Source organism: Sminthopsis crassicaudata, chromosome 4, assembly GCF_048593235.1.
Source record: "Sminthopsis crassicaudata isolate SCR6 chromosome 4, ASM4859323v1, whole genome shotgun sequence".
Classification (NCBI taxonomy): Eukaryota; Metazoa; Chordata; class Mammalia; order Dasyuromorphia; family Dasyuridae; genus Sminthopsis; species Sminthopsis crassicaudata.
The window spans coordinates 32,746,733-32,770,312 of record NC_133620.1 but is presented as its reverse complement, the minus strand read 5'-3'; the positions used below and the strand labels follow the sequence as shown (position 1 = coordinate 32,770,312).

Sequence of the window (23,580 nt, the reverse complement as noted above, 5' to 3'; positions counted from 1 at the left end):
GCAATTTCTGCCCACCCACACCAACGCTCACCTTTTCTAACTCGTTTCACAGGTGTTCCTGTGCCCGTCCTTTTGAAGTGTTGCATTTTATCACTTGTGGCTATTTGCTCTGGAGAAACAACATGTCTGGCTTCATAGCTTAACCCTGCTCTATGGAGATGTCCACGGACATGATTGGACAACCCAACACCCGTTTCAAATGTTGCTGGACAGTATGGACAAGTTTTTTTCTCTAGAGACAAATCAGTCCAATGGAAAATGGAGTTATGCTTTGGCAACGATGTTTCTGCATTTTCTAAATGTTGAGGATCATGTATCTCATGTAAGTAGTTGCTAGTTTCAGCATCTTCATAATATTCAAAATAAAAGCCATCATTTTGGTCAAAACTAAGATTTTCTCCAGCTTCTTGACCCTCTACTTTATTTTTAAAGAGTGGGAACAAGCTTACATTTTCCCTATTAACATCATTGTAAGATTCATCTTCCATAGATTGTGTAGTGTAGTCACACAGTTCAACATTATCCCATGAACTGTCATCTTCTGTTTCGTAGCTATCTTTTTTTTCAGCAGAATTTAACTTTTGCAAAACAACAACAGTCATTTTATGCAAAAAATCTGGATAGCAGTCTAGATCCTCTCCTGCAACAGAACTGTCCATCTTAGATTCATTTACTACTCTTTTTACAGCTACACGCCTATAGTCTTTGAAATCTTCAGGACTTTTTGGATCAAGATTATGAGAATCCATAATAAAACAATTGTTGGGGGAACTATCTGATGATGAAAACGCATGCAGAGAACTGGCCTCTTCCTTTTTTAAATGCAAAGGATATGGATCACTTGCCTTTTTAATCATTCTATAATTTTCATATTTGTGTCTATATAAATAGCTACTATTTGTTTTGACACTAGATTTTTGTTTCCCTGTCTGGTGGAAATATTTAGGTTTTTGGTCAATGCTGTTTTTAGTCATAACAGTCTTATGAGGAGAATTATTTTGATTGCACACATTTACACCTGCCTGGGAGACACTTTTCCGAGCTTTTTGTATTCTATGTGTCCTCTTATGGAGTTTTGAAAAACTACTCGACTGAGATGCTGATGCAAATGTTCTTTTTACATCTTGTTTTAAAACAGAGTTCTTTGGAAATGTGGATGTCTGTTCCTTAACTAGTGACTTAGTTCTAACAAAATCTAAAGGTTCTTCAAGAATGTCCCCCTTTTTTTCCAATCGTATTGGCCTCCCAAATGGATCAATGCATGATGATGGATGCAAATATTCCATATGCTTTTTTAAAATATTTCTAGCAGATGTAGTAAAAGCACACAACTTACACATGTACGTGGCTGGTTTTTTGGATGATTCTGTCAAAGGGTCTTTCAAGGAAGTCTTTTTTTGTGTTTTTCTCTGATTTAGATCAGAATTTATCATCGAACATTTCACTACTGCTCCATGAGCAATCCCTCGGTGGCACTCCAATTCATTTTCAGTCACTGCCATAAAGTTACACTCCTCACAGCAGTAATACCTTTTATCTTTTTCATGGGTTTTAGCATGCTGCACAAAAGTTTTGGGACAATTGGTGCCAAACACACACTGTGGGCACTGTAACCGTGCACTCCTCCCTTCATCTTGTAATTCTTTTAACTCACGTATTTCCTCCATCAATTTCTGCCTTCTTTCTTGGTGAATAATCATATGCTTAAGGAGTGAATTTCGATCACGAAATGTTCGTCCACATTCTCTACAAGCATATGGCCGTGGAACATTAAGGTGACGGAAGTGACTATTCCCATCTAAATGATACATCATATGTCTGTGGAGGTGCTTCTTCTCCCTAAAATTCACATTGCACTTTGTACAGGGGTAAAAGGATGGCTCTTCGGGGCTGAAAGTAGCAGGTGACTCTAAGTCACTCTCTTCACATTTCTTTTTTAAAGTACTTGAAAGAAAAGTGCTTGTATGAACAGGTGAACTCCCTCCTCCACATTTATCTGGGCTATAAATCAGCTGTTGAATAGCATCCACATCATCTAAGTCTTCATCTACTGACTCGGGCTTCACTTTTGAAAGGGGTTCTCTACTTTGCAATTCTTCACTTTGCTCTAGAAATTCTACATTTACGAGTTCTGATTTAGTGGTCATATAATTTGATTCACTAAAACAATCCTCAGTATAGCGAGTTATCTTGCTTACATCCATTTTTCTTTTTCTCTTTTTCTCTAGCCCTACTTTACAATGCACTGGAGACTTTTCAATTGTTTCATCATTTGTCATAAGAAACTGGATAAACTCTTTTTGTGGATCCCAGTTTGCATCATTTCCTGATCTGAAATCATCTGTACCTGAGGAAATACCTGTTAATGTTTTGACACAATCGTCCTTTGCTAATAAATTCTCACTCTCCTCACACCCCTCTACTTGATTTATTAAAGTGCTATCTGACTTCACACCACTCCCTACTGATTTTTGTTTATCACAACCAAGTGAAGCAGAGGTAGGTTTCTTAATGGAATGGATGGGATTTTTAGTCTGTGCTGCATCAGGTAACAAAAATAAAACTTGGTGTTGACTTGAATTTTGTGGTGTAGCTTTTGTGGATAGCTGGGGATCATGTGACACTTTCAAAGAACAGGAATCTGTTGTTTGCTGACTCATGGGCTGTCCAGTGGTTAATGAAAGGCTGCCTTTACTCATGATGGAAGTCTTAGTTAAGGAGTGTGAAACTGGTCCATTAACAGCAGTTCCTTTAGGCAAGATAAACTTTTCACTAGAAACAGTAGGAGCACCAGCATGGATAAATAGGGTAGACTGGCCTCCGCTTAAGGCTTTTTCAGATCTGTCCCTGGATAGCTCTTCAGACAGAGTCAATGAATTGTTTTTCTGAAATGACATTTGACACTCTTGTGGTTTAAGAACACCACTCTTCTCAGAGATGAAATTGGTATCATTTAGAAGTTCTTCTTTAGCACCAGTAATCTCGGTATTCATCTTTGATTCATCCATATTGTTGTTATTGGCAAGTCCATTAAACACATTTACTCTAGAAAAAGAAAAGAAAGGAATCTGTTACAATATGTATGCAAGAAATAATATCTTTAAAATGCACTACATTGAATTTTAAGTGAACAAGAGAAAAAGTTTTATGTTTTAAAATCTTTAGCTTTCTCAAATATTTTACTTGTTAAAGATTAAAAATCATTTTAAAGATGTCCAATTTTAAAACAGTAAAATACAAAAGACTGAATTTTTGTTATTCAGGATAGCCTAAGTTATTTTATATACATATGACAAAGAAAGCCCCTAAATTAATATAACACTTGGGAGAAAATAAAAGGGCAGAGAGAAAATGCAACCAGCATAAAGAAGAAAAAAATTCCCTCCTCCTTATGTAGATATGCTTAAGATGGTCAATTAAAATGAATATCTGAACCAAACTAGAGTTCTAATTCTAGCAAGGACATACTTGAATGAGACTAACAAAATGAGACTAACTATCTGGGATACACTAGGGATTCTTACTTTAATGATTATATAAGAGATGGTTTTTCTAGATATGTCAATTGTTTAGATGTAAATGGTATTTTTTAATGTATCTTATTAAGAATGAACTGCAATTTTTTTCTCCTCATGAATTTGCCTGTTATAAATTTCAAATCAATTTACATTAAAATTACCACAAATTCAAAATTATTCAAGTTCAAATTAATGGGATTTTATATAGTTCTATTCTATACCTTGGCCCTAAAATTACTGTGTACTCTTTCAATTTAGGAGACTATCCTAAAAAAAAACCCTATAAAATATTTATGGTGGATTACTAGTATTTAGTAATTCATTTTTTAGGACATGTGTTGTATTTTACCAGTGGAGCTGCAGTGCCAAAAACATATAAACAAATAAATTAAATGCAAAAAACAGATACTCAATACCTTAATGACAACACTTCTTCTACATTGATTAAAATATTCCCTCTTAAAGTGACCAAAGCCTATTTTTTTTTACAATGAATTCTTGTTGATTTGACAACAAACATCTACAAACACAAATGAACCATTTGTTATTATTATTAGCCATTATTTGATAGTATGTGATATAAAATAGTTTTGTACTGCTACAAAACATAAATAACTTATGAGTTATAAGTTGAGTGTATTTATTTGTATATAGGAATGAATCTAATAATATAAACAGTATAAAAATATTTAGTGTTTGTCTTTACATTAAGTATAATTTAGATTTAAAAGCAAAATGAAAATATATTAACATGAATTCATACAAAACTCTCTACAGAAGATAAAAACAAAATATAATTAGTTATACTTGTAAAATTAAGATCTGACCTAATCTAACATTATATCTTAGATTTAGAACTGAAAGCCATCTTAAATAGGCTATCAAAAGCAGAGGTTCTTTAAAACTACTTTTTTTTTTTTTGATCTTGCATACTTAGGGCAATCTGATGAAATCATTTATTGCCTTATGTTCAGAACTGGAGAAAATGTTAAATTCCAGCTCAAGATTAGTGAAAATTAAAATACAAAACATTTTTGCCTATCCAAGTCCACAAATCCCCTGAAATCTATCGCGTACTTGAGGTGTGTGAACCCTAGATGAAGAACTGCTGATCTAGATACAAGTAATCAATTTACAGATAAGGAAACTGCCCAAGGACAGAGCTAGGATTTGAACACATGCCTACTAGTTCAAAATCCAGCTCTCTACTGCAAAAATAACCTTCTAATTAAAAATTAATCTGTTGCATAGTGAGTTTTTAGAGCTACACAGTAAGAAAGTACATCAACCTGGCAAAGATTAACCTCTAAGCTTTGTAACATATACAATTTTATTTGCATAAGTTAGTTATTTCCATGTAAAAATAGCAGAGACCTCAGACTACAAACCTAGTTTGTACAAGAAAGCAAAACAATTGAAATAACAATTTTATAATGGATCAAAACAAAACTGGAAAAATAAAAGGGAAATCTTTAAGAGTTTGTTTTTTTTTTGGGGGGGGGGTAAAGTTTACAATTAAGTAATATAACTACTTAGTGATTCCATTCCTTCCAATGACCTACAATAATGTACCTTTATGTTTTTAAAAAAAAGATGGATAATGTAAGACATTAACAAGAAATTTAAAATATCTATTTCTTTAAATTCAACATGTCATGCCAGTTATTTCATATACACCCCCATCTAACTCCTAAAGTTCTCTGCTGTTATAAAATTGGCAAATTTCCATAAAAATAAAAATAGACTTTCAATAAGATCATATTCAATGCTATCACTCCAAAATGGTGCTAATGCAGCACCCAGCAGGAGTTTCTACATCACATACACCAAAGGTAAAAATGGGCAGCACAAACATGTGTTAGGAAGGAGTATTGCAAATGTCAGTAAAACAAAAACCAAATTCAATAGCTGTATTACTAGTACCCATTCAGTGACTGCTTCCAACACAAAGTTAGACATCATTCACAATGGCAATAATATCCTAAGTCTTTAAGAGGTGGCATTAAGGATATTTTGTTCAAGTAAATATATATGTGCACACTTATGTGTGTATACCCATATACATGTTTGAGGATACAAGATTTATACTATCTGTTCTAGTTTATTACTAATAATGAAGGTAGACAAATATATGCTCAGTCAATTTGAGAGCCTATATTAGCTTTTCTCAACAGGAAGCAACGTTGCTAACGAAGTGGTAAATTCAGTGTTAATGAGTGGCTTCACTGTTACCACCTCTGAGGTAAAACCTTCCATGTTCCATGTTCTACCCATCTGTTCTGGTGTTAGGAGTTCAGAGAAGGAACAGACGCTTCCCATTTAAAGCAACTTCAGTGGTACCCCCTGAACAGCAGGGTGGCAAACCATGAAAATATCATGTCGACTTGGAGACTGCCGTCCTCATTATCAGAATGGTTTCATAAAAGCCTTCCACAAGTTTATGTTCAAAAAAGAGAACTGTTTTGTTCAAATTTATATTAAAATAAATGGTCATAATCCATCTTTCAATCTGTAGAATACATGCAGAATTCTTCCTCTAAAAGTTGAGGTTTGTAACACCCATTGCTGGTTAGAATATCTGCTGATGTGTAACATGACATAACTCAAGAGTTTTTTCTTTCACCTGTTAGGAAATTATCATGGATAAGCAAAGATGGCTAATTCACTACAAAATAATAATCTCCCCACAAATACAAGATATTTAAAAATATATATCCTGGGACAAAATCTTTACAAATAGAAGGAAAACATAACAAAATTAAATTGATTCATTCCTTAAAAAATTTCAGTAACAACTATATATATATATATATATATATATGTGTGTGTGTGTGTGTGTGTGTGTGTATATATATATATATATATATATAGCATAAATTTTAACAATATTTTTTTTGAACTGGTATTTTTATGTTGTTAGAGTAAGTGATCCCACTGAAAAGGTATGTATGATGACCACAGCATCTTCAAAATCTGATCCAATGAACAAATGTTAATCATTTGTAATTACTCCTTCATGTCTATTAAAAAATGTTTATGCAGTATATAATATCCATGGAATCATTTATTTTGAAAGCTAATTCTAACAGTGGGAATTAAAAACAACAACACCTAATACATTTTCTACTACTGTACAATAAGCAGGTAAAGTATAACTTCATCAACATTTGTACTTTTCTGTGCTGTCAAGGAACAAAACAAAGAATATTTTAATCAATTCTTACTTGATTTAAAAGCCTGAATCAACACCCAACTAATTTAAATTAAATTATCTGTATTGTAAATATACAATTAGCTTAAACATGGTACATCAAAATTTAATTAACCTTATCAATTGAATTGCTATAAATAAGTATGTCGATTATCAAACCATATTTATACATTACCAGTTAAGTATCTTCTTTTAAAAGTCATTTGATTAAAAGTTTTTATTTTTTAAATTCACAGTGGATAAAAATTTGCAAATAAGATTCTTAATATACATATAAAAACATATTTCAGGTTCTAGAAAATCATAATGAGTTCTGCAGCTATAACTGCCTGTAGTCATACACTGTAAGCATTAAAAGAGAAGTACAAAGGTCAGATCTGTCTTCAAGATGACAGATCATCACTTATATGCCTCAAGCTAGACTTATTGTCTCAGAAATCTCAAACATCAGTATTTTTGCAAACTATCAGCACTTGCTATAACACCCTTACTACACTACATCTTGAGGTTACTACAGAAGAAATGAGGTGATAATTGCATATTAACATAATTATTCTGTAATCCCTCTGAGCAAGCTTCCTAGGTCACTCAGTAATTCAGATTGGATATAACCTTCCTGTCATCAAATCTATGCTGTCCACTTGCTGTTCATTAATAAATCTTTTTGATAGAAAATTAGCTTAATTTCATTCTTTTATGTACATTATTAATTGTATTTATTACAAGCAGGTTAACATTTCTTGGGTACTTATCGCATAATGCCAACCTTGTCATATAATACAATTTCACAAAAAATTGTAATATTGCCCTCAATCAGTACTAGTTCATTAAAAATTACATTGCACAACTAAATACAGGGTTGCCCACTAGCACCATTATAGTTAATATCTATCAGATTCTATTACAGCTCTTTTTTTTTCTTTAAAAGATACATAAGAGTACATATGAATTTATAAATTAGCAATATGTGAGATTATGGCAAGAAGAGAAAACCATTAACAGTTGTCAATCTACATACAACAAAACAAATTTTAATTGGCTGGAATACTGTATTTTGATTATGGAGGTATGAAAACTTACAAATAGCTATAACTAAAGATATACCATATATAGAAGTTTGTGTGCACATAGAATGTATATTTACATGCAAAAAAAACTAGAAGCTTGAAATGTTTGTCTTTGCATCATCATCTTTTCTAGCCCAATGGACCCTCAAACTTAATGCAGGTTTAAGAACATGTGAGTTCCATGTTTTAAAAGGGGCACAAAATAAAAATCAACTGAGAAAGATGACCAGAAAAAGATTTGAAAGTGCATGAGTAAGTTTGGTTTAGAGAAAAATACTAGAATAGGAGTAATGACAGCAGACTTCAATCAATTAAAGAACAATCACATCAAGAAGGAAATGGACTTTTTTTTACCTTATTTCAAACCAAAAAGAAAGAAAAAATGAGTACAAGTCACAAAGGAGCAAATTTGGTTCCATTTAAGAACATCTTCCTAATAAGTATAGCTTCTTAACTTAAAAGCTCTCTGCACTTCAAGTAGAGACAATGCTGTAGGAGGTATTCATAGTCTGTACAGGAGCATGATGAACTAAATAACTCTAAGGTTCCTCCCAAATCTTAAGCATTTATATTATGTACATGACAAAGATATTTGTGTATGTATGTGTAAAATCTATAAAAATGATAGATTTCCTGAACTTTCAGGAAAGGCTAAAAAGCATAAAACTGCCTCCCAACATCTCACATGATGAAATAAAAACAAGAGTTAAGCCAAGAAGCTCAAGTTTCAAGCTCAAGATCTATTGTCATTTTTACTAGCTCAGTGATACTGGGCAAATTATTTTAACCTAGCAGGGAGATATTTTCTTCATATGCAAAAAAAGATTGATATCTTGCAAACTAGAAAGCACTCTACAAACATTATATACTGAAAGATAAAAATAAATCTGATTAACATACAACAGGCATTTGATGATATATAAGAGAAATCCAACAATGTATGGTGAAAACTAATGATGTTTAGGCCATGTCTGAAATTATGGGTTCTCCATCAGGACCACATTATTTGAACTTCTGCCATGTTTAATAAATTGCTTAACCAGAGGTTTTTTCCCCTGCCCATCTCCCTACCACGGGAGGAGGAAGGTGGGTACATCAAGTGGAAGAATGTTATCCTGAAAATATCCTTGAAGGGTGATTGTGTGATGGAGGGGGGAAAAAAAGGAACAGATTGGAAACCAAAGAACCTCACAATTGAAAACTCAAAGTCATTAGGACTTGTTCTCTCCTACTTTACTAACAGTAAATTCTTTTTTTTTTTAAAATGCACAAATTTATTTATTTATTTATTTTTAGGGTTTTTTTTCCACAGTATATATGCATGAGCAACTTTTAAATAACATTATCCCTTGTATTTATTTTTTCCAAATTACTCCCCCTCTACTTCCTCCCCCCAATGACAGGCAATCCCATAAATTTTACATGTGTTACAATATAACCTAGATACAATATATGTGTATAAATACCATTTTCTTGTTGCACATTGAGTATTAGATTCCAAAGGTATAAGTAAGCTGGGTAGATAGACAGTAGTGCTAACAGTTTACATTCACTTCTCAGTGTTCCTTCTCTGGGTGTAGTTATTTCTATCCATCATTGATCAATTGGAAGTGAGTTGGATCTTCTTTATCTAACAGTAAATTCTTAAAGTATACACAAAAATTAAACATACAGAATTTCAAACTCTACCAAAGCAGGTTAATCCAGTGTTCATCTTCCCTCTAGTTATCTAATTTTTTATGCCAATGTCATGATTTGATATTTTCCTTCTTATTAAAACTCAATAAATGAAAACTACTTGACCTTGACCTTGCTGCAAATATATTTAGCAGATATTTAATAAGAGTATTTTTTCTAAACAAAGAATCCCAAGGAAAACAGAAATGAACTTGAGAAATATTAGCATTATTATTATTAGTTAATGAGAATCCTGTTTTCTCTCCTATCACTATTCAACAGATTAAATCAAAAGCTATCTTGTGATAAAGGTCTAAAGTACTTTCTAATCTTCAAAATCTTCATTCTGGTTCAAAACTGAATGATATTTTTCAATATCTTAATAAAAGGTGATCAATTTGTCATTTGCTGCTTTTCTTACTTTTGTGAAGGAATATGGTAGAATGTTTTAAATACAAAGCCACAGTTGCAGAACAGGTGTGTATCAAAACAGGTATATCTAATAATTTCAACCCCACCCAAAAAAAGAAATTGATCACCTCACCTTACAAGACAAAAATTCTTCAATTTTTTTTCTTGACTTAATTTCATCTCAGCTATAAAACCAAAATAGTTCATTTAAATTCAATGGCCACTGAATGAACTTCTTACCTAAGATAGACACTTGAAAATTTCTCTGTCCCCATGGAAAACAGAGCAAGTATATTCGCTTCAATGCAAATCTATCACTATTGCTGAACAACCAAAGTTCTGTCATACTGGGTGGATGTTGGTGATGTACTCTTCATACAAAATAAGACAGTATATCATTATTTCGCTCTAAAAAAGATTTTCCTCCAACTCTATAATAAACATATCTAATTCAAGCTTCTCTGAAATTATTAAAGCTATATGATTGAGATCACCATCATCTTTACATCAAGTAAGTTATCAACAAAGTAGACAAATGATATCCAAATGTTTCTCAATGAAGAAAAAATATTTGAGGGATATTATGAGACAAGCAATGAGATAAGAAAAAAATTAGACAGGAGGCAGATAAAACAACCCTAATAACTAAATGCTGATATTACTTAGAAAAATTTCAAGGTATCACAAAAAAAAAAAAAAACACCAGCACAATCAAAAAGAAAATCAAATATACACCCCAAACCCCTCCAACCTTTCACTTAACCTCACAGAGCACTACAAAATAAGCTCACTTGTGCCTGCAACAAAACACCACTTCAGTATATCAACAACAACCAGTAGGGATTAATAGAAATAGAAGCCCCAATAACTTTTAAAATGTACAAAACACGTGGGTTCTATATTCTGCAATAGAACATGATATTTTTATTTGCAAAAATAAAAAATGCAAATAATTGGAGGGATTTTTGGTACTTACTCTAAGACAAAACAATATAATAAAAATTATAAAACTAACACAATTCAGTTTGAGATGCAATATTATACAAAATCGCCAGCATTTATGCAGTGTCAAAAGAAGGGGGGAGTGAAGGAGGCAAGGAGAGAAAGAGAGAGGGAGAGAGAGAGGGAGAAAGGAGAGTAGGAAGGGGAGGGAGAGGAAGAGGGAAAGAAAGAGGAAAAGGGAGAGAAGAGGAGAAAAGAGAAGGAGGGAGGAAGGAAGGAGAGGGAGAGGAAGAAACTAAGGAGACAGACAGTACATATGTGTTTGGCAAGAGTTGGAAAGGAAGATAGGAAATAGGAAGAAAAGGGCTAGAAAAACCAATTAATATTCATTTGGAGGGGAAAATGATTCAATATATCAAAACAAAAATTTTAAGGCAGGAATGAAGAATATATGTTTTAAGCATCATAATAAATTATAAAAAAGTAATCAAAACTATATGATACTGTTATAAGAATAGAAATGGATAGCAAATTAGGATCAAGAAGAATAAGAAATAATTAAACCCAGTGTTTCATGAAACCTAAAGCAACTAATGAAGGAAGAACTCCCTATCTGATAAAAACTGCCATAAACAATCTAGTATAGACCACCATATTAGACCATATGCTGCAAAAACTCAATTATAAAGGAACAAAATGAGATAGCTTTTAAGACTGTGGTTAGGAGTCAATTCTTTTAAAAAAAACATTATAAATGATTATTAAACATAAAGTACGAAATTTCAATTATGAGTAGAAATACTTTAATAGCTGAAACTGCACTAAGCAGTTTCTTTGGAGAGCCTCTATGAAGCAAAAACCAAAATACCCCTTTAACTAAGAAATCCCTAGGAATGTAAAGCTGAAAAGGTTAATACTGTAAAAAGCTCTGTAAACACTAAAAAGCTTAGAGCACTATTATTCAAAGACCTACAAACGTAATCAAACTGTCCCAGATCAGTATACTTTAGGAGCACTGAAAATTTGACCTCTTCCTAGGTCCCTAGAATAATACTCAAAAAATATCTTCAAGAAAGCAGCACCAAGACCAATTCCTAGGCATGCAAAAATGTGCAAAGCTTGGCCCTAACATAAAGTGCTAATACAGGAAGTAGACTGGAAGAACAAGGAAACAAAAAAAGGAATCCCACCAAAAAAAGCTATAATGGTGATAGGAATAATAAAACACAAACCCAGATGAAGAAAATAATTACATAGTATCTATAAACAAAGTCTCAAAGAAAAGCACAGCTTAGAGACAAATTAAAATAGAATTCCTAGGAGAGATGAATCAAGTTTTAAAAAAATATTTTAAATAATGAAATGAGAGTACCAGAGGGGGAACAAACTGGAAAAGAAAGGAGCTATGGAAGAAAAGAACTGGAAAAGGATTAGCAGGTTGGCACAAGAAGTATACAATCTTGTTCAAACAACAAATTCTAAAATTATAATAACTAAGTATTTTTTCTCAAAAAAGCAAAAAATAAAAAAAAAAAAAAAAAAAGAAGAAAATCTAAGACATCTTACAAGACAAAAAAGCAACTGACCTGGAAAACATACAGGAGAGAAATTTCAGTAGTCAACTAGACTATCTGAAAGCCATGACCAAAAAAAAAATAATAATAATAATAATAATAAAGTCTATACAATATATTTCAAGAAATTTGGCCTCTTATCTTAGAACCATAAGGCAAAGGGTAAATAAAAAGAGTGCTCAAAAATATCTCTAAAGAAAAACTCCAAGGAACATTAATAGTAAAATCTGAAGTTTCAAAGTAAAAGAAAAAAAAAGTTCTACAAGCAATCAGAAGGCACTCAAGTACTACAAAGTCAGAGTCAGAATCACAACACAACAGCCAGCAGCTTAGAATAACTATTCCATAAGACAAAGGAGTAAGATATTTTCAGAAGGTTTACAAACAAGAATAACTTACTCAGGAAAATTGAGTATAATCCAGGGCAGTTTATGTGTACAAATGGACCATAAAGTAGAGGACTTCTAAACACTGCTGACAAAAACATCAGAACTGCAGTGTCTTGACGATTAGAGCAAAAGCCACTAGATTGTTAGAAGATCATCTGGACTCCCTGACTCAAGCTCACTCCACTCTAGGTTATCCATCACACATTCTGCTGTCCAAGTAATTTTCCTTGAGCCTACATTGCCCATGTGACTCCCCCACTTAATAAACTCCAGTGTCTTCCTACTGTTTATATGACAATTTATAAATTCTTCTGTTTCTATTTTAAAGCCAGCCTTTCACAAACTAGTCCAAATTATTATTATTATTATTTATTTGACATCATTCCCTCTCTCCTCTATGATCCAGCCTTCTTTTCTTCAACCATGACAATACACTGCCCTACAAATACTCTATCCTCACTTCTGCCTCAGTCCCTCTCTTCTGTTAAGTCATAGCCTCTTTTGAAAGAGACTTTTCCTATTTCTTCCGACTGGTAAATCTCTTTCCCCAATCTCTACTTCTCTACTACTCAGAGTACTAAAGCTTTGGGATACTGCATACTGTGAGAAGGTCGATAGGTTATTCAGTTTTGCTAAACTGTTTTTTTCCTTCTCTTTTTTGTTCTTTGTTAAAAAAGGAATGAGATGGGGAAGAGCATCTTTGAAAATGAAACTAATATAAAACCAAAAGAGATTTTCTTCCCCACAGAATGTTAAAAATATAAGGAATATAGAGAATTGACTCAAATTTATAATACAAGCCATTCTCCAATTGATAAATGATCCAAGAATATGAACAGACAATTTTCAGATGAAAAAATTGAAACCATTTCCAGCCATATGAAAAAATGCTTTAAATCACTATTTGTCAGAGAAATGCAAATTAAGACAACTCGGAAGTACCACTACACACCTCTCAGATTGGCTAAAATGACAGGAAAAGATAATGACAAATGTTGGGAGGTATGTGGCTAAACTGGAACACTAACACATTGTTGGTGGAATTGTGAATTGATCCAATAAATCTAGAGAGCAATTTGAAACTATGCTCAAAGGGCTATCAAACCTTCTGATCCAGCAGAATTCCTACTGGGCCTGTATCCTACAGAGGGAAAGGGACCCACATGGGCAAAAATGTTTATAGCAGCCCTTTTTGTAGTGGCTAGAAACTGGAAACTGAGTGGATGCCCATCAGATGGGGAATGGATGAATAAAGTGATGTTATGGAATATTATAGTTCTATAAGAAACAATCAGCAAAATGATTTCAGAGAGGCTTACATGAACTGATGTGAAATGAAATGAGGAGAAACAGGAGATCATGGTATACAACAACAAGATTGTATGATGATCAATTCTGATGGACATGGCTCTTTTTAACAATGAGGTGATTCAGGTTAATTTCAATAGACTTGAGATGGAGAGAACTACCTGTATCCAGAGAGAGAACTGTAGGGATTCAGAGAACTGAGTGAGGACAATATAGTATTTTCACCTTTTTTGTTGTTTTCTTGCTTTTTGTTTTCTTTCTCATTTTTTTTTCCTTTTTGATCTGATTTTTTTTTTGGTGCAACATAATGTGGAAATATGTATAGAAGAACTGCACATGTTTAACAAGCATTAGATTATACATATATATATATATATATATATATATATAAAACACTAATGGTGAGTTGATGCAATAGTATAGCTAGCTGTCCTTAATGAGTCTAATTTTCCTGGCTCAGATGATATCTGAGTATTAGAAACACCTGGCAGAAGACAGATAAAGAAGAGGTCCTAAAGACCTAGAGAAGTGTAAACTCCAGATTTCTGGCTCTATTTTACAAAAAGGGACCATGGAAGAGAAGAAAAACTGAGCTTAAAAAAGAATTGGGAAAGCTCGATTATGATCAGTCATAGCTTCCATTATGTAAGCCCATCAGGCCTCACTATAACACATAATTTCATCATCATAGAATTTAGATCCTTTATTGGATCCAGCTTTGTGAAACATGACTTTGAGCAATTTGATAATTACAAAACCCAGTTAGGAACTATACTGGTGTGACTTGCCATATATAAGAAGGGAAGCAAATGCAGGGCAAAGCAAACAATATGGAGAAATTGTTTAGTCTTTCATTTAAGAAAATCCAGCTTAGGAAAGGGACCTGTATGTGCCAAAATGTTTGTGGCAGCTCTTTTTGTTGTAGCTAGAAACTGGAAGTTGAATGGATGTCCATCAATTGGAGAATGGTTGGGTAAATTATGGTATATGAAGGTTATGGAATATTATTGTTCTGTAAGAAATGACCAGCAGGAGGAATACAGAGAGGCTTGGAGAGACTTACATCAACTGATGCTGAGTGAAATGAGCAGAACCAGAAGATCACTGTACACTGCAACAACAATACTGTATGAGGATGTATTCTGATGGAAGTGGAAATCTTCAACATAAAGAAGATCCAACTCACTTCCAGTTGATCAATGATGGACAGAAATAACTACACCCAGAGAAGGAACACTGGGAAGTCAATGTAAATTGTTAGCACTACTGTCTATCGACCCAGGTTACTTATACCTTCGGAATCTAATACTTAATGTGCAACAAGAAAATGATATTTACACACATATATTGTATCTAGGTTATATTGTAACACATGTAAAATGTATGGGATTACCTGTCATCGGGGGGAGGGAGTGGAGAGAGGGGATAATTTGGAAAAATGAATTTTAAAAAAATGAATTAGCCTATATTAAAAAAAAAAAAGAAAGAAAGAAAGAAAATCCAGCTTAGCATCACAGCAGAGAGCCATCTGCTCACTCTCTCTTGACTATATACTCAGTATGGTTCTGGGACAGCTAAAGGCCAATGAAGACCTTATCCATCATGAGATAGTCAGCTGTTTGTATTTTTAAAAAATTGATACTTTGGGGTCAATTAAAGCTATTGTTGTAAAATACAAAGTTCCCTCTTCCCAAGGAACCCTAACAGTTTACTTCTCTTTTCCACTTCTTGACATCCATACTCCTGATCTTCCTTAGAATACGGATACTCTGATCTGATACCAGATACCCTGGTAATGGTATTACTATTTTAAGTGTTAGGCATAATGTTTGGAAGTCAGATTAGCTGCATATGAGAAAAATATTCAATGCACTAGGCAAATGCCCTAGGAAGATGAATATAAAAACTTGTCCATTTTATAAAATGTATTGACAAGTTTAGTGATTTAAAGAAACAAAGCAACAACTGCCCATGTATCCTAGAAATTAATTTTTTAAAGTTTCAATGCCTCATTATAAATTAAAACTATAAAAATTAAATAATAAAATTATATACAAATGAGCTCAATTTTAATTCTAAACCATGTAGTTAAAGAGATCATTTATTTGAAAATATGTGGAAGCAAAGTGCCGCTTCATAAAGAACTAGCCCTGACACATTAAGCATAGGAACTGGATTCAAAAATTCAACTTCAGAAATAAATAAAAATGGGGGAAGCACAGCTAAACAGCAGTTTGTCTGGAAAAGATCCAGTATATTTATTCAAATATAAAAGCTCATTATGAACAAATGATGTGAAAGGGCAGCAAAAAATTTTAGCTCAACGATGGGCTATGTTCCTTTTTGTCTTCACTGCCATATTGATGGGAACTAGGTGAGGACCATTGTTTTTGCTGTCAAATCCTGCTGATCTGTTTGTTATTTGGTTTGAACTGCTGCTATCTATCTCAATAACAAAGCTTAAGGAGGAGGTTGATAAGGGAGAGGATATCCAGCAATAAATGTGATGTAAAAAACAAATGGTCACTATTAAATAATAGGCTGAATTTGGATAAACATCATGTCCATGAAAACAGATGTAATAATCCCACTATACTCTTTCCCTCACCGAAACCCAATACCAATGAAATTACCAATACCATGAAAAGCAGTATGATATATAGTAGAATCAATGATGCATTTAACATAAGTTAAAATCCTCCTTCTGCTCTTTAGTACCTTGATGTTCTTTAAGTCATTTAAATCTAATGAAGATTGACCAGATGAAGTTGGAGGCCCTTCCCAGCTCAAAATCTAAATCTCAAAATGCAGATCTAGAAGAAAGTAACCAAGATGGTGAGGGTTGTTCACAATGAGTTCCTGGCATAGGACCCGTTTACTGGAGGTAAGGGAGAATGTGGGGTGAAAGTGAGAGTTTACCATAGGCACATGATAGCAATTTTCAAGTGCCTATGATGTCACATCCATAAAGAATAAACTTTTTCTACTTGTTTTCTCTGTTTCTACTTTTCTGTTTTCTCTCAAAGTAGAAGGTAAGAATCAAAGTTGTATAAGTACAAAGGACAATCTTTTTAAAATTTAGATCCAACTCCTGAACAGAGGGGATTCCCCTTACAGGTGAATCTGTGGACTGACCTACACATATGATCAGAGTCTCTTCTAAAACCTGCTGTTCTAGTACACTCATTGAGGGAAAGAAAAATACTAACAGAGACTAGGTGACTTTCAACCACTGCTCTACTTCTATCCTTTAGAGTCAAGCAGAAGTCTAGCCCTTCCAAATGACAAATTTTCAAATTCTGAAATACTATTGTGTTCTCCTAATTCACATCTCTTCTTTTAAGTTGAGCAACCCCAATTCCTTCAACCAGGGTTCATGTGGCTTGAGGATGAGGTTGTTCATATCTTTCCTCTTCAGACTGAGTGTTAATAAACTGTAACATATAAACTGTTTCTAAAATGGATATAAAAATGTAAAAAGAAATAATTCAAAAGACAAAAGAACCCTCAGAAGTAGAAAGGACCACAAGAATTCTAATAAAACAACTCATGGCTAAAAACTGTTGGATGTTGTTCATTCATTCCAGTCATGTCTGACTGTGATCGTATTGGGCCTTTTTTTTTTTTTTTTTTTTTTTTTTTGTGGGGAACACTGTACTGGTTTGCCAATTCCTTCTCCAGCTCATTTTACGGATGAGGAACCGAGGCAAATAGGGTGAAGTGACTTGTCTAGGATCACATAGGAAGGAAATACTTTAAGGCATAGTCTGAATTTACAAAGGCTGTATGTGACTCCATGCCCAGCACTATATCCATTGTGCAATCTCACCATCCCCCTAATATTGTGAGAGGTCCCATTAAAATCCAAATATTCCTGAAACAGTATATTACACTTTCCATGATGAAAAGATATCTTTCTATTGATGGTGATTAAATTTCCTACAAGGATGGATCAAATAGAGAAGAGCTTCAGACTTGAAGGTATGAAGCTAAAAACACCAGCTTGGTGGCCCTGGTTAAGAGACTTGAACTCTCCCCATGCTTGAGGCAACTCTAAAGACAAATTGCCAACAAAGTATCCATCTGCCTAGACACATGCAGTTTCCTCATAAGGAGTTAACTATATCAAAGAAATCACAAATCTAGTCCTTCCTAGGTATGTCATATTTTTATATGAAGATCAGAAATACAAGGCTAATAATAGGGTTTCACAAATCAAAACAGCAAATTTGTTTTTAAATCATATCAGTTCCTTTGATGCTATGTACAAATATGCTCAGGTCTATCAAATCCCTCAAAAAACAAAAACAAAAAAAAACTTATTTTAACCAGGCACCCTTTTCAGTTTTATAATGATTTATAACCTGTTTTGCACTAGTTCATCATCCTATCTCCTAAGGTATTTTTTTTCCCCAGTGCCTTCTAATTCTATTTCTAAACCCTCCAATCTCCAGAAATTAATCAAATGAAATATCAAATAAATCACTTGGCAAACTTTATCAAACCAAAATCAAATAAAGCACTTTTCAAACTTTAAAACACTATATAAATAAGAGCTTAACATTATTACTCTTCAAGAATACTAAGGAAAACTCAGGACAGCTAGGTGGTACAGTAGATAGGGCAGAACCAAGTTCAAATCCAGGCTCAGATACATAATATTTCCTTGCTGTAAGACTGTGATCAAGTCATTTAACCCCAATTGCTTCACTCTCCCCCCCCACCCAAAAAAAAGAAAACTAAGGAACTTTTAAAAATACTCAAATTAAACATCAAATTAGGTGAGCATGTATACAAGTAAGCATGATGAAATATAATTTGATGGTAATAGAAGTATTAACAAGTAGGAACAGGAAATGCTAACTTTCAGATTTCATAGAATCTGAAATCCAGGTTGCTTCCCTTAAAAAGCGACTGAGTACTCTGCCATTCAAAGCCCTTCATTCCTAGCTTCTGGTACACCATTCTTCCCAACCACTTTGCTGTACCCATTTCCCTTTCTAACCTTCCTGGCATGTGTCTGCATGTTCTTTACTCATCTCCACCTTCCAACTCCTGGCTTCTTTCAAAGTGTGGCCAGTATTTGCCTATTCAATAGTCCCCCCATTTGGGAAGTGGCTTTGTATTTTATATTTTACCTATCTTGTACTTACTGATCATGCTGTATAAGCTCTTTGTATCCTTTACACTAAAAACTCTACTTACCACCCAGGTGCTTAGCAAATGGTTTTTGACTGGTTCACTGAGAAAGGGATTCTAGGAATGGGGAGAATGGCACATATGAAAGTCAATGGAAAATGAAATTAAAGAAATATTCAGTTTAACTAAAAGATAAAGTATGCAAAGGAGGGATTCTTTTGGGAAGTTGCTTGGTAACACAGTAGTGAAGAGGTTTGATAAATGGAAGGCTGAGGATTTTCTATTTTGTTTACAGTATGAAAGAGTATGTATAGAACAGTGATAAAGGAAGAATGATTTCTCTGTTAAAGCATCTGATTTCTGTTAAAAACTTTGAGCAGCACTGTATATAAAAATGCACTAGAAATCAGTAATTTTCAAAACTAGTAATAACCAGGAATTATAGAACCAAAGGAACATATTAACTGAGTACTCAAGAAACCTAGAGAGCCCAAACTGCTGGATAAGGAATTCACATTATTAAAACAAAAACTGCAAGGAAAACTGGTAAACAGTCTGGTAGAAATTGGTTTTTAGAGCGAGATATTTACAATATGCCAAAATAATCTCTAAAAGAATATATAATTTTAAGACTATATCTTCTTTGAAGGCACAGAAATTATCTTTTTTGAATAGGCATCTCTCCAATATCTAGCAGAGTATCTTCTATATTAAGTACCTACTGATAGATAAAATAAAGAATTCCAAATGAGGAATAAATATGGAATTATTTCTCCATCATATAGGAAACAAATGATTGTTAATGAAAACAATTTATATTATATTGATCTGACTATGATGGAGCTATAACTAAAGTCAATTATGTTGCAATCATAATTGTGAAAATAAAAAGTTATCTCTACAAAAGGCTTTGGCTACAATCAAAGATTTATATACTCTAAGCAAATCTCTTTAACATAAAGTCCATTTTCTAAAAAATACTTTCACCTGTCTAATAAATGTGGGGGACATTTTTCTTGATAGACTAAACGAGGACATATAAGTTCTAAAAATGTGTTCGGCTTAAGTCAGATTTAAATTTTTTTTTTTCAAAGATAAAACATTAACTAGGTGGGTTTTAGTATTTTTTTTTAGTATTAAAAATAACTAATACTAACCAATGCACAGAAAAGTCTGGCATTTTATATATTCTATCCCCAGAGTTACTAGGCCCACAGTTAGTTTTACTGAACTACTTTCTTTAAAATTGTTTATGATAAGGGACGAGCTTTAGGGAGAGAGACACAATGAGAACTACAAAATCACATAAAAGCAAAACAAAGAGGGGAAAAAATTTGATTTTTGTGAAAAGAGCAAAAAAACATACTGCCAATACCACAAAATTAAGCCTTTAAGTTATATTTGATATGATTCAGGTAATAATTTCAAAGACATTTGTAATGAAAATAATTAATCTTACTGTGTCTTGTAAAGGAAAAACTCTAACAAATGCAAGCACCTTCTAAATTCCTAATTACAAAATTTGACATAACCCAAAAAGCCTTTCTGGATAGATACAGTTGACTATTATGGTTCTTTCCTAACTCTAGATGTAAGCTTCTGAACAACTTGCATAATCAAAGATACTTAACAAATAAACAAATTCATTTTGAAGCTAAGTGCTGCCACCAAGTGGTGGTGAATTCTTTGACCAAACTACCAAATATTTAAGCATTGGCAAAAATTTAGTCCTTGAAATAGGGCAATCTAAAATCAGTAAGATGAATCAAATAAACTAATGTGAAATTTGAAACAGAATGTTTTAGTTTCATGTTCACCATCTAAATTATGAATCCTACAAATTTCAAATACAATTTTATTCCGAACTGAAAGCTATGAATAATTTCAATAGCTGGTTAATTCTACCATCATTCAAAATTCTCATTCAAATTCTATCCTGGGAGAAATTGTGCAATCAAGCATATGGCTATAAAGATCAATCCACAAGCAATTATGAGACACCAAAGATGTGAAAGTGGTGGAACACAAAGAGAAAACATGAGAATCTGGCTCTCAATATAAGGCTGAGCTGAACAGAAAGAGTAGTACAGGAATAAGGGCATAGGAGACAAGATAAGAAGTAAGCTCTAGTGAAAGGAATTGCAACTATATCAGTAATAACTATCACAATATATTTAATCTCTTCCAGAGTTCTATTACCCAAATCTGCAGAAGAAATATTTGCAGTATAAACTGGGAAAACATTTTTACAGTCAAAGGTTCTGATAAAGGCCTCATTTCCAAAATAAATAGAGAATTGACTGTAATTTATAAGAAATCAAGCCATTCTCCAATTGATAGTCAAAGGATATGAACAGACAATTCTCAGACAAAGAAATTGAAACTATTTCTAGACATATGAAAAGATGCTCCAAATCATTATTAATCAGAGAAATGCAAATTAAGACAACTCTGAGATACCACTACACACCTGTCAGATTGGCTAGAATGACAGGGAAAGATAATACTGATTGTTGGAGGGGATGTGGGAAAACTGACACTGATACATTGTTGATAGACTTGTGAATACATCCAGCCATTCTGGAGAGCAATTTGGAACTATGCTCAAAAAGTTATCAGGACTGTGCATACTCTTTGACCCAGCAGTGTTACTACTGGGCTTATATCCCAAAGAGATACTAAAGAAGGAAAAGGGTCCCGTATGTGCAAGAATGATTGTGGCAGCCCTTTTCATAACGGCCAGAAATTGGAAACTATGTGGATGCCCATCAATTGGAGAATGACTGAATAAATTGTGTTATATGAATATTATGGAATATTATTATTCTGTAAGAAATGACCAACAGGATGATTTCAGAAAGGCCTGGAGAGACTTACATGAACTGATGCTGAGTGAAATGAGCAGGACCAGGAGATCATTATCTACTTCAACGACAATACAATATGATGATCAATTCTGATAGACAAGGCCCTCTTCAACAATGAGATGAACCAAATCAGCTCCAATAGAGCAGTAATGAACTGAACCAGCTATACCCAGAGAAAGGACTCTGGGAGACGACTATGAACCACTACATAGAATTCTCAATCCCTCTATTTTTGTCCACTGCATTTTTTATTTCCTTCAGAGGTTAATTGTATACTATTTCAAAGTCCGATTCTTTTTGTACAGCAAAATAAGTGTTTGGACATGTATGCATATATTGTATTTAACATATACTTTAACATATTTAACATGTATTGGTCTACCTGCCATCTGGGGGGGAGGGGGAAGGAAGAAGGAGGGGAAAAATTGGAGTAAAAGGTTTTGCAAGTGTCAATGCTGAAAAATTACCCATGCATATATATCTTGTAAATAAAAAGCTATAATAATTTTTTAAAATGTGACCTAAATTTGTATCTTTAAATTAAATATGATTAGAATTACTTTCAACTGATGCATCTGGGGATAAGATTTTAGATCTATGTTTATATTGATATTGAAATATCGTTATTAGAAATTTAAATCTGTATTTGATTTGAAATAAAAATTGGGTATTGTAAAAAAAAAAGATAAAAAAAGAAATATTTGCAGCAATGAACAATAGTAAGAATTCAAAAAGATAATGACAGTTGTCACAACATTGACAAACTGAGTAAAATGAAACTTACATCAGTATATGCAGAACCTCTTTGTGGAAACTCCACCCATCAGCAAAGAATGAAACAAAATAAAATTTCCAGTTTTTAAGAGTTTAAGAGTTGCCTGAGAAGGATCAGGAAGATGTAAGTATACCATCCAAGATTATACAGCCAGCTGAAGGCTCTTCAGAGAAGGATTCTATAACTCAAAGACTCTAATTCTCCCTAACTCTAGGTCTAGATATTGTCCATTATGCCACACAGCTTCAATAGAAAATATGTAGTTGAATGAAAATATATTTTATAGAAGCTGGCACTACATTCAGGAATTCAGATTACACAGCTCATTAATGCCGCCCATTCTTCTCAACTCTTGAAATTTCCACAAAGAGTCAATCATTCTAGGCACTTTCCCTTACATCAATTGTTACTGGACATGAAGGCTGTTCATTGATTATCTTTGTTTTACTATGATTAATATGATTTTATCTTTGTTTTAATATGATTACTATGATTTTTTCCAACTAATTTATCTCTAGGATGGCAGCTTCTCCTCCACAAGGCTTTGTCATGTACCACAGGGCTACACAGATCTCCCCCTGTGTACTTCTCTTTTTGGTGTTACTATATCCAGAGCATAATACAAATGGAATAGAGTCTAATGGGAAGAACATCCAGATGTTCCTACCCAGAAAAGCTATTATAATCACTGCACAAAACCCT

At 33.3% G+C, this 23,580-nt stretch overlaps 1 protein-coding gene across 8 annotated transcripts in view; it reads right to left on the bottom strand.

Annotated features, from left to right (window-relative positions):
• ZNF644 (zinc finger protein 644) overlaps positions 1-23,580 on the bottom strand; it is a 149,353-nt gene that overhangs the window by 80,244 nt on the left and 45,529 nt on the right. For all 8 annotated transcript variants that reach the window (XR_012481901.1, XR_012481900.1, XM_074266272.1 and 5 more), the window contains one exon: positions 32-3,045. Coding sequence is in view for 6 of the 8 variants with exons in the window: in XM_074266267.1 (XP_074122368.1) it covers positions 32-3,045 (3,014 nt within the window). In the remaining 2 variants the exon portion in view is untranslated. The remainder of the gene's footprint in view (positions 1-31; positions 3,046-23,580) is intronic.